Here is a 12,059-nt window from a genome sequence, read left to right as displayed (position 1 = left end):
CCAGTACTGATGCCTTACTGCCGAGAACACACACAAGTTCACCTTACACTCCTCCATCTGTCAGAGGCTGGCCCTAAACTCACAGTCAATCAGCAGTCAAAGATTATTCCATTGCTTTTTATAATCATTCAAATCAGCGTGAAATAAATTAATTACAAATAATGAATTCACACTTAATATTTACTATATTAGGAAAATCATAAATATCCATTAAATCCATATCATTTCCACAAAACATTTGATGAAATAATGTTCGATTATGTGATGGTCTCTTTATTTGATTTATGTACAATACTGTATGTGGTTCTTACTTCAAAAAAAAGAGAAGATGCAGCTGACTATAAATAGGGCTGCACGATACTGGGAAAATATGCAATATTCTTATGACATAACTAACTAAAAATGATTTATTTATTGTAATGATCATACTAAAATAAACAGGTAATAGATTCTTCTAAGCTAATTAAATCTATAAAGAAAACATGTATACTTCAAAACCCATCGTATGACTAAAAACCTCAAATTTCAGACTCCAATGGCTGTTATCCTCTCTTGTGTCCCAGCATTAGATCCCATCTGATTGGTCAGAATTGAATAAACAACATGCTCATGCAGCACACAAATGCTTGGCACATAAAATTAATTTAATTTCTTTTACTTCTCTGCGATGCTGTTATTGTATATACTATTATCGCAATCACAATTTTTCGATATATTGTGCAGGTCTAATTGTACCACTGAAGTACAGATATGGCAGTTAATGCAAAGATAATACATTTGTGTTATACACTGGAACAGAGCATCACATGGTCAGAATCATCTTTCCACTGGCTCCAGGGCTGTTGATGATGTCTTCATGAGCCTGGGCCACTTTATCAAGTGTGTATTTTGGACCGATGACAGGTTTCAACCAGCCTGCCTCCATTCCGGCATAAAGAGCTGCAGCACACTCTGAGGTTTCGCTCTGTGAAAAACAGCATTTATATTCTCCCATCAGTCCTTTGCAAAGTAAAATTAGTCACTGGGTTGTCAGAAGTTTTATTTAAGATTAAATAAAGATGCTTTTTTTTGTTTGTGAAATCTCTTAATCTTATCAAAGCTACATTTAGTAGATCAAATGTACAGTAAAACGGTAATTTTGCGAGATATTATTCCAATCAAACATAGTTATTTTCTATTTAGGGATGGGCGAAATGATCGATTTGGCATCGTACGATGACTAATGTGAAACATCGCAATGGATGATGACATCATCCTCGTAGGCGGCGATGAATTAATTATTTATGAATGTTATGTGCGTTTTCAGCAGTATAGTGCGGACAGAATGCTGTTCAGAAATGCTAGGCGAAATGCCAGTGTGTATGTGGATCGTTTTTGTTCTAAAATGCCATTTTAAAACTAAGACGTATTAGTGTAAACAGGGCCTAAGTGTGTATTTTTCACGAGCGAATTTGCAATGGGGGCGGGGGAGAGGATCGCGATGCCAGCTCAGCATCATGATGTCTATCGGCAATAAACGATGCCATCGTCCAATCGACCCAACACTATTTTTATTTTAACATATTTGGCATTTTAAACCATGTATTATATTAACTCATAATACTGTATGCTGATTTGCTCATAAAGAAACATTGCTTATTGTTCAGGTTCAGATAAGTATATAGATATGAATGTAAAAGTTCATCTTGTTATTCAACAAGGATGCATCACTGATTATGATTTTTTTTTTAACAAGTGTTTTTATTAGTTTTACATTTTTCAGTAATTACCAAACAACACAACAATAATAAAAAATACAATGAATAAGCATGATAATACAAAAAATTATGGTTATAATCATTAAAATAAAGAAAAATAGATAATAAAAAAATTATTAAAAGAAAAAAAACATTAAGTTATTATTAAAAAAAAAAACAATTAGGGGATATAAATGGTTTCAATGAAAATACAAAGAGACAGTCAATAGGGGTAGTGAGCATATTAAGCATTATACTGCTGCTCAGAATCTGCATTTTATTGGTCCAGGTGATCAAGAAATGGTTGCCATATATTGTAAAACTTAGCAAGATTATCAATAACTCCATAACGGACTCTTTCCATGTGCAATATTTGAGTAAGATAAGTTAACCATGTCTTAAATTGAGGAACAGAATCTGATTTCCACAGATTTAGAATGACAATCTTGGCAATAATCATTCCATAAATTATGGTGCTTTGTATGGACACATTATGATCCAGCAGAGAACTAGAGTACCCAAATATAGCAATTTCTGGGTCGGGTGTAAAGGTAAAACTATAGATATCAAAAAACCATTTAAATATGTCACACCAGAAATCATAAAGTTTGGACACGTCCAAAAGAGGTGGGTCAGGGAGCCTTCAGCAGACTTACACCGGTCACATGTAGGGGAGATGGTAGGAAAAATTCTGTGTAATTTAGATTGAGTAGTGCAGCCTAAGCATTACTTTAAATTGAATTAACTGATGCCTGGAATTAATAGAACAAGATCGAATTCTACTGAGGCGTTCCTTCCATGTATCAGTCTTAATCTGAATTGCCAGTTCCTCTTGCCAAGCTTTCTTCAAATGAGCTGTAACTGAATATGATTTTACAAAAAAGTGCTAAAAATGTATCCATTTCCGCTAAAAATACTAACTACTTGGCCCTGTTCCACAAAACCAGTTAAGAGTGTCATACTGATTTATACATCATCTAAATAAATAAGCTTTCTGTATTCTGAGAGTTGAAAAACAACAATCTAATATTGAGAAAATCACCTCTACTGCATGGCGTTGCCATATGGCAACATGACATTTATGTTCATGTCCCTGCCACTGTTTCTTTAAGACCAACGTTAATTTTATTATAATTTTTTTTTTGTTGGAAAGAGAAGGGATTAGTTTAGCCAATGATGTGCTTTGGTTAAGTCACATCACATGCTGTGTTTTTCTGTAGCGCGATTTCTAACAGACTGATGTTTATTGTGAGTAGTTGCTGTATGCAAATGAAAACGTCAATAAAAACAAAGGATCAACTCATGTCAGATCCACAAAAAAATCTGAGACATCACCTCCAGTAAGTTATGATGACATATTCACAACTCTTTATCAAATTATTTTTTTGTAAATCGATCAAATGTATGTATTGCCAAATGTCAACACTGTGCAATATTGCAATAGGTTAGCTAGCTAGCAAGGTCAGCTGTGATCTTTTAAGTTGTAACAATAACAACATGAATGCTAGTAATATAATGATGATTAGTCATATGGTAATGACATTTGCATTATAGATAAAATCACATTTTATTGGCAATACTTTTGATTATATATAAATACAGGGAACAGTTTATTAGTGAGCACCACCATGTTCTACGGTAAGTGAAAGAGGAAAAGGACAGAACTGGCTCTTCCTGCAGATGAAAGAGAAGATGAGATGGGTTTTAGTGACCATGAGAATTTGATAGCAGCAGTGGTGGAGACAGTTCTGGTAAGTTATCATTTAATTTTAAAAAAGTGTGGGATAGCCAGATTTTAATCACATCTAAGCACCTTAGTAAGGTAATAAGAGCGAGAGGGTCATTCCTCTTAATAGGCAAGTAAATCTGGGTGTCATCAGCATAGAAATGGAAAGACACCTCAGGACTTCAATGGCCCCTAGCGGAAGAATATATATTGAAAAAAGTGAGGAAGCTAATACTGAGCCTTGAAGGAGGTCACAAGTGCGATCAGCATATGAGGATGAGAAGTTACCTAATTTAACTGAAAATTTTCTATCAGATAGAAAAGACTTAAACCACTTAAGGACTGTGCCTTTCAAGCCCACATCTGACTATAATTTGGACAGCAGAATAGTGGTCAACTGTATCAAATGTTGCAGACAGATCAAGAAGAACCAGGACCACAAAATCGAGTCAGTAGCTAGCAGGATATCATTAAGTACTCTGAGAAGGGCCTTTCAGTGCTATGAGCCATTTTGAACCCAGACTGAAAGATTTCAGTGATAGAGTTGCTTTTTAAAAAAAGAGTGCAATTGATCAAGTATAATTTTTTCTACAATCTTAGAGTAAAATGGAAAGATAGAGATTGGGTTGGGACAGAAGGAAAGTTTAGTATTAGCAATTACATTTTTCAGTGATTATAGAGCAATTGGATCAAAAGCATCCCAATAGACCAGATGCAAAGAGGGAGGAGGAGGATCAATGGGAGCAGAGCAGAGTTTTGCTCTGCCAATAAGTCTGATGGGCGTTATTCTTCGATAACAACCTCCTGGATATAGTTTATCCCTAACAAATTATAATCATATCTGAAGCATCGTGTGACACCGAAGACAGCAGTAATGATGCTTATTTGCATCAATTGAATAAACATTTTTAAATATTTCCATTCCAAATATTTAAATGATAGATATTCACAATATTACTGTTGGACTACATTTTTGATCAAATAAATTATTCTTGTGAGCCTAACAAACTTAAAAGAAATCTTAATTATTATAAACAATAACAGGAAAAATGCATTATTTTCATGCAGATCAGCAAGATTAACATTGAAAAGTAGTAAAATGTTTCAAATGAAACGTCACTGTACCTTAGTTGCAAAGTGCAAAGCCACACCAATGACGCTGGATTCTTTCATCATGGTATCTCTGGGATTGATCTCAATAGGGCCTCTAGAGCCAACAATCTGCAAAAGAACAAGATGATGAAAACATAATCACTCCACAGCATATAAACAAACAACTATGAAACCAAAACGTTGTACTTACGATTACTCTGCCACCGACATCAAGCAACTGAAGATCATTACTCAGGTTGACGTTGGACAACATCTCTATGATCACATTCACGCCTAGTCCATTGGTCGTATCCTAAAAACACCAAATCCGATATTTTGAAAAATGAATTCTTATTATCACAAACTACTGGCAAGCAAGCACTGTGACAGTGAAGGTTTTACTAAAAAGATGACATTACAGATAATCTGTTAAATCGGATTAGATGTATTCGAATGTTTAGGGTCAAACAAAAGTGACAAAGATATTTACTGTATGATCTACCACAATTTGTAAAAGACTGCAGTAATTTGCAGAAAATTCAGCATTGATGCGAAAAGAGCAAATAACATTTAAAAATCTATACAAAATAAAACACTTTTAATGTTAGTAAAGCTTCTACATATTGCAGTTTCATTTTTATTATTTTAGAAAACATGCATGTAGAACTGTGGTCCGCTCTTCATACGTGATTACTATGGATTTGGATTAAATAATGTCTAAGTAAAAGATTAGTCTGTAAGCTTATAAGATCATTTATTTTGATCTTATAAGATCAAAAACAGTATTAGATTTCATCTAATTGCCATTTCAAGTAAAGGTGATATTGGAATTTATGTACCAACTGCTGATATTTTCTTACAATGGTAGTATATTAAACTGGTAAAATAACAATATTGTACAATTATTTTAAAGAATAAAAAAAAATCTGAAATCTTTAAAATAGTTTAAAACTTCAAAATAAAAGTACAAAAACAGGGGTGGTACATTTCAAGGGATTAAAAGAGAACATTTCTCAATTTTTTTATGTGACTCTAGATACTAATATATACTTTTAGGAAATCAATATGGACCTTTTAGGTACAAACATGTACTTTGAAACTGTATCAACCCAGATTTAGTACAATTTCTGAGAGTATGGTAATAAACATGCATGGAAAAAATTCTCATTGAGATTTTTTTTTGTGAAGGAATAATTATATAATTTACAGGAGTCATTCACACGCAACATTGACAGCTAATATGCGGATTATTTGAAGCAGTGCTAGAAATGGGGACATTTCTCAAATATAAAAAAAGCTTTTTGATGCAAATGAAATGGATTTAAATTAAGAGATTAAGAAACTTGAATATGGTCATGAGAAAAATCTGCACTGAAGGTAAAACTAAATAACTTGCTAAACACTATACTCTTGACACAAATGTGTAAAGCCTGTACAAATAGCCTATATAACAAATGTAGAAAGTTATTTTAAATTAATCATTTCACAAACCATTTCATTTACTACAAATTTCATGTCATTTTGCACACATGGTGATATAAAAAATGTATTCGATGATGAATACTGTTGTCTTACCGCCAGACTAACCCTAGCCACAACAAACAGGAGCACACGCAGTGATCTAAGATCAATTCATCCAGATATACTAAACAAATTCGCAAACTTGTTTGAAGAACCAAATTAATCAGAGATCAATTATCAAGATTAAAAGATCCAGGATCATTGTAAGCACAGAAGAACAGACCCCTGATGAGCTTTTCAAACATTATTTTTAAAATGACACTGTCTTTAAACTTTTGAATGTACAATTTTACAAAAAAATATCAGCGTTAAATAAGTTTATGTATGTAAAATCTAAGCCCATAAATAGTTGACATATTTACAGTTAAACAATTATTATCCCTCCTGAATTATTAGCCCCCCCTGTATATTTTCCCCCCAACTTCTGGAGATTTTTTCAACACATATTTAAACATGATATTTTTAATAACTAATTTTGAATAACTGATTTATTTTATCTTTGCCGTGATGACAGTGAATAATATTTTATTAGGAACGTTAGTGTAATTAGGCAAGTCGTCACTGCGGTTTGTTTTGTAGGCAATAGAAATAATTTTTTTTGCTTAAGGGGTCTAATAATGTTGCTCTTAAAATAGTTTTTTTTTAAAAATCTGATTGTATTCAAGCTGAAATAAAAATAAATAAGACTATATTACAGGAAATAGTATGGAAAATTTCTTGCCTTTTTAAACATAATTTGGGAAATATTAAAAAAGAAAAGAAAATTCACCGAAGAGATTATAATTTTGACTTTAACTGTAATTTACTGTACTAAAACCATACCAAGAGAGTATTAAAACCTTAATTTTCTGCAAGTAGTCTTTTTCTCTGTGGTTGAAAGCAAGATGAGCTCCATTGCTGAGCACCAGCTTCATCCCTTCAGGAGTACCTGCTGTACCCAGGACTTTAAGACCAAATGCTCTTGCGATCTGACACGCTGCAATGCCTACCTACAAAACAAGAAATATTCATTCAAGACTTCAAGGAAAAAACATGCGTCCATAATACCAATACATACAAATTGTTTTTGAAATGTCACACATTTAAAGTGATAAATACTTGCTGATGAAACTTTTTTGTTAAATTATTTACCCTCAGGCCAACAAAGATGTCTGTGTTTTTCCCCTTCAGAAAATTAAAGAAGATTTTAGCTCATTTTAAAAAGCTCAATTTTGATGCAGCAATTGTAGTGTCTTATGAGAGGAGGGGATTTATTGAAAATGAAATATGTAAACAAACTGAGGAAGTCTTTAAATGGTTTCGCCTCAATAAATTGTCCTTACATTTGGGTAAAACTGAATTTGTTTTATTTGGTTCAGCTGTGAAACTAAGAAAATGTGTCAAGTCAGAGATAAAAGTAGGGGATCAAATTATTACGCCAAAACATGAAGTTAAATATTCAGGTTGCATTTTAGATAGTTATTTGACAGGTGAAAAGATGGCTGTGATAGTCCATTCAAAAATTTGTTCTAAAATTAAGTTTAGCAAGACAGGCAGAGCTTCTAAATACCTAAAATTAAAAAATATTAGCTAGTGCATTAGCGCAGCCATACTTTGACTATGCAGCAGCTTTTTGGTATAGTGGTAGTTCTAAATAAAATGAAGATTAAATTGCAGACGGCCCAAAATAAGTTGTGTAGAATTGTCATAAAAGTACCTCCACTAACACATTTAAATATTGAACATTATAGTCAAAGCAATTTTTAAAAAGTTGATAAAAGGGTAACATTTCTAAAACTAGTGATGGTGTTTAAGATTTTAAAGAAAATGGTCCCAAAATATTTTCTTAATTATTATGTCTTAGTTAGTGAGGTACACTGTCATTCTACAAGAGCACGTAGCAGGGATATTTATCCTTATAGATTTAAGAGTGAATCAGGTAGAAATTCTTTTTTGTGTACTAGCTCTGTTGCTTGGAATTTTTTGCCTACGATTTTTAAAGAGATTCAAATTAAGAGTGTTTTTAGAAGGGAAATTAAAAAGTGGTTGTTTTATAGTTGAAGTTGAGGATTTCGTTGTGCCGAGCTGCTGAGCTGATGATGTTTGCACTCAGTTTATGATTTGCTCGTTCATTTTTTAAAAATATAGAGGACCACAATGTAAATAAGCCTGTGGCTTTTTTGTGTTTTTATCCTTGACAGTTTTCAAAATATGTATGAATTAGTCTAACTGGACCTAATTGTATATTTTTGTTAAAATTGTCAAATAAAATCAAATCAAAAATATTTTTTTTATCATGGACCTATTTAAAACACACACACACGCACGCATGCACACAGCGGTCTAATGAAGGTCTTATGAAGTGAAACGATTAATCTGTGCAAAAAATTAAACATTATTTACAACATCGCTATCTTTAATCCACAGCCTCAGCAACAGTGTTGAATAAAGCTACTTTTAAAAGTAATATATTACAATCTTAAAGATTATGTTAAAATAATGCAAAATAACAAAACACATACTTTGACATTACCTTCCTTGATAGGTAAATAATAACACATTTGGTTACACTGTTACTTTTTAAAGTGACTCAAGATTGTAATCTATTACTTTTAAAAGTAACCAAAAGTATCTAAGTGTTTTTACAACAGTCTGAACAGCAAGCTTTCTGTGTATGATGACACATGACAAACTGACATGCAAGCTAATGTTCTCTGTCACTTTTTTATACAAGCTGTAGCATCCATGATTGGCATGAGTATGAACCAATAAGCTCATGTTTTTGCAAACACTCTTAGGAAAGTTTGAGGAGTCTACAGATAATAATGTTGTAAAAAAGATAATAATCTTGTAAACAATCTTCAGTTTCTTGCACAAATTAATAGTTTTACCAAAGTCATCATGGATCTTAGATGTAAAGTAAATGAACAGCAAATTTCTATTTTTTGGAAGAACTATTCCATTAATGTACATTTTTAAACTTCTTACCCCACCGCTGGCTCCGTGAATAAGAACCGTCTCTCCTGGCTTGGCATGGGCCCTGTATAGCAAACAATACAATCCTTAAATTCTGATTGGCCAGTCACAGCATTTTAAATTATGTCATTCTCAGATTCTCAGCAAACACTGAAGCTCACAGGCTTATCCAGGTACTTCAAATCATCTTGACTGTCGGTGAATACACATCCATATGTTCATATTTATATGCCTGTCAGTTTTTAATTGTTTTTTTATTTTTGGGGCCATCGTGTGACTGAATAATATGTAGGTTAGTGTTTGATCCATTCAGCTGTTTTCGTTTCTGTCAGCTTTGCTTTAAATAAAGACTTAATGTTATATTACAGCTCAGAACAATGTATTGTGTCTAATTTTTACATTTTTGGCAAGTAGCCATGTAAAAAGTGGCATGAGGTACATCCAGATGATTATTATTATTATAGAATAAAACCCTGCTTAAGCCTAGTTCACTCTACATGATTTTAACCATTGACAGATCGCTGTGCTGTTAGCAAATAAAATGTGCAAACAACATAAACAAATATCTGTGCATTTTGGATTTGTTTATTTATGTTTTTATCCTTTTGTGTACGTGTTGTTATCCAATAGGAACCGTTGATTTTCTCATTCAAGGTTTGTTTGCCAAGCCTGCACTTGGAAAACTACCTTACAGGGATCCATGTATACCTTGTTTTCACAAAACTGCATAAAGCTGCTTTATAAAAGCCAAAAGGGTGTGCAATTTTACCTACTTTAAGTGTGTGTAAAAAAATAAAAATAAAAATAAAAAATATAATATAATATATATATCTTGTTTTTATATTAGATTTTTTTTATATTTACTGTTGCACTGAAGTCCAAAAGTAAAGAATTGTAAAAAAACTAGAAATGTTATTTATTACTTGACTGTTCAAGCTGCTGTTCGAGTTGCTGAATGTTAAAATAAGGTGAATTAAATAAAAAGTAAGGAACATCCTGGATCTGTTTCTTCACTCTTCTTGATTCTTTTTTTATGTATATAGAAGTATCGGATACATATACATATACATATATATATATATATATATATAAATAATACACACACTGTATTGCAATGTTAAAGGATATACAGTTTTCAAAAGTGCAATAATCGATAATACAGATTTAATGATAATGTAAATTTGATACGCTAATACTAACCATCAGAACATGTGGTTGACTGTGGTCTACCTTGAAAGTGGTAATAGTGACAACACGAATGTGTATTTATAAAAAAAAAACAGCTGAACTAACTAACCAAATGTGTCTTGGCATCTGTTTTGCTGCTTTTTGGTGATTTAAAGTGCTTCTTTTATCCTAAGATACTTTGGATAAAAGCATCTGCTAAATGAATGCATGTAAATGTAATGACCACAATTTACTTACTTGTGAACTAGTGCCCGGTAAGCAGTGAAATACGGAACTCCCATTGCTGCACCATGACTGTAGTCTAAGGAATCGGGCAGCTTGTGAACAGTGTCCTCTGAGGCCACCGTATACTCAGCGTATCCTCCAGTCATTGTGCCTGTGGTGAAGACTCTGTCACCTGCCTGTAAAAACAGAAAAGATTTCAATTTATTTGGCCAGTGTCAGAAGTAAAACCCCTAAAAAAATAAAAGTTTTCAGCACCTGTAGGAGGCAAACACCTTCACCAACAGCTTCAACCACACCAGAGACATCTGATCCTGGTGTATAGGGTAAACTGGGTTTCCGAGCATAAGTTCCAGAGCGGATGTATGTTTCCACTGGGTTTACACCACACGCATGGACTCGAATTAGCACCTATAATAGCAGAAAGTGTCTTAGCAGTAAGCTAATATTGTGATCCAGTAAATTCACTTCTAATAGGAAAAAGAATAAATTGGGTCATTTTTAAAACACAGTAACAAACATCCCTTGACTTTTCAGTTATGGAAAACACAGCAAGTGTTGACGTATAAAATTAACCAATTGAGGTAAAGTTGGTTTTATTTTTGCACATTTTTTCAGTGACAACTTAAGTATAACTTAAAAACAACATTAGCACTATTTATTTGGCTAAGAATAATGTTGTACTTTGATAGTCAATGGCTGCTAATATGATTTTACTACTCAGAATTTGCAAGAAATACTTTTCGTAAATTTTATCATTAAGAAGAAACTCTATTAAGGATGTGTGAATTTACCTCAATAACTAACTATTCTATATCTCTATCTATGACTAGATTCTATTATAGAGTTAAATCTATAGTTAATTAACTCAAGATTTTACATTCAATCGGGAAAGTTAGCATCGACAAAAGCAGTGTAAATGCAATCCAAATTCCGGTCTACTAACAGATTTAGTTTAGGCTTTAATTCACATATAAACATAGTTAATGCATGCAGTCTCAAGTGCTTGCAAGTACATGACGGTTAAATAAAAATGTGAGTTTTCTGTTAACCATACATTTTAAATATGTGAATTTGCCAGAAAAATCTCTCCATGTTTGTAAAATTATACTGTTACAACAATAAAACAAAAGTGTGTTATGGTGATATCAATTAATTCCAATTAGCTTTTATGTAAGAAAACAGAACTGAATTCAAGACATTCTGAAATCACAAATTCAAGATATTTTTAGGAGACCAACCTGTTTCTGGCCAGGACTTGGCACAGGCAGGTCTGAGAACAGCTTTAAAACAGAAGAGCCACCAAACTCGGACACTCTGACAGCTCTCATTAATTTAGATGTGGCCATGGTGGTCTCTGCACAACAAATAAACAGCCAAAGCAAACTGAACTTTGATTCCTGCACAGTGGAAAAAACAGCAGTGACCTATTGAATAGTCAAAACTTCATAACATTCCTTTAACGTTATTTCTTATATTATAACATAACTCATATCGTGAAAAGAAAGAAGACTAAGTAAATATATAATATAAGCTAATACTAACTTCTCACGCAGGTAGCAGCTGACTGGCTGCAGCGTCTCGCTTCCGTATGAAAGAGTTTTGTCAGCTTTCGGCCA

General features: G+C 32.9%; 1 protein-coding gene across 1 annotated transcript; it reads right to left on the bottom strand.

Moving 5' to 3' along the window:
• Window positions 1-247: 247 nt before the first annotated feature.
• cryz (crystallin, zeta (quinone reductase)) lies at window positions 248-12,040 on the bottom strand. The gene is made up of 9 exons (XM_056472880.1): window positions 11,986-12,040; window positions 11,682-11,840; window positions 10,699-10,851; window positions 10,456-10,619; window positions 9,043-9,094; window positions 6,915-7,064; window positions 4,766-4,867; window positions 4,588-4,683; window positions 248-964 (listed from the first exon to the last, which is right to left on the bottom strand). The coding sequence occupies exons 2-9, from the start codon at window positions 11,787-11,789 to the stop codon at window positions 803-805; spliced, it is 987 nt and encodes a 328-aa protein (XP_056328855.1). The 5' UTR covers window positions 11,790-11,840; window positions 11,986-12,040; the 3' UTR covers window positions 248-802.
• Between the last annotated feature and the right edge of the window lie 19 nt (window positions 12,041-12,059).

Source organism: Danio aesculapii, chromosome 2 (genome assembly GCF_903798145.1).
Source record: "Danio aesculapii chromosome 2, fDanAes4.1, whole genome shotgun sequence".
Lineage (NCBI taxonomy): Eukaryota > Metazoa > Chordata > Actinopteri > Cypriniformes > Danionidae > Danio > Danio aesculapii.
Note: the sequence above shows the minus strand (reverse complement) of the source record. Positions and strands in the feature narration are given on the sequence as shown.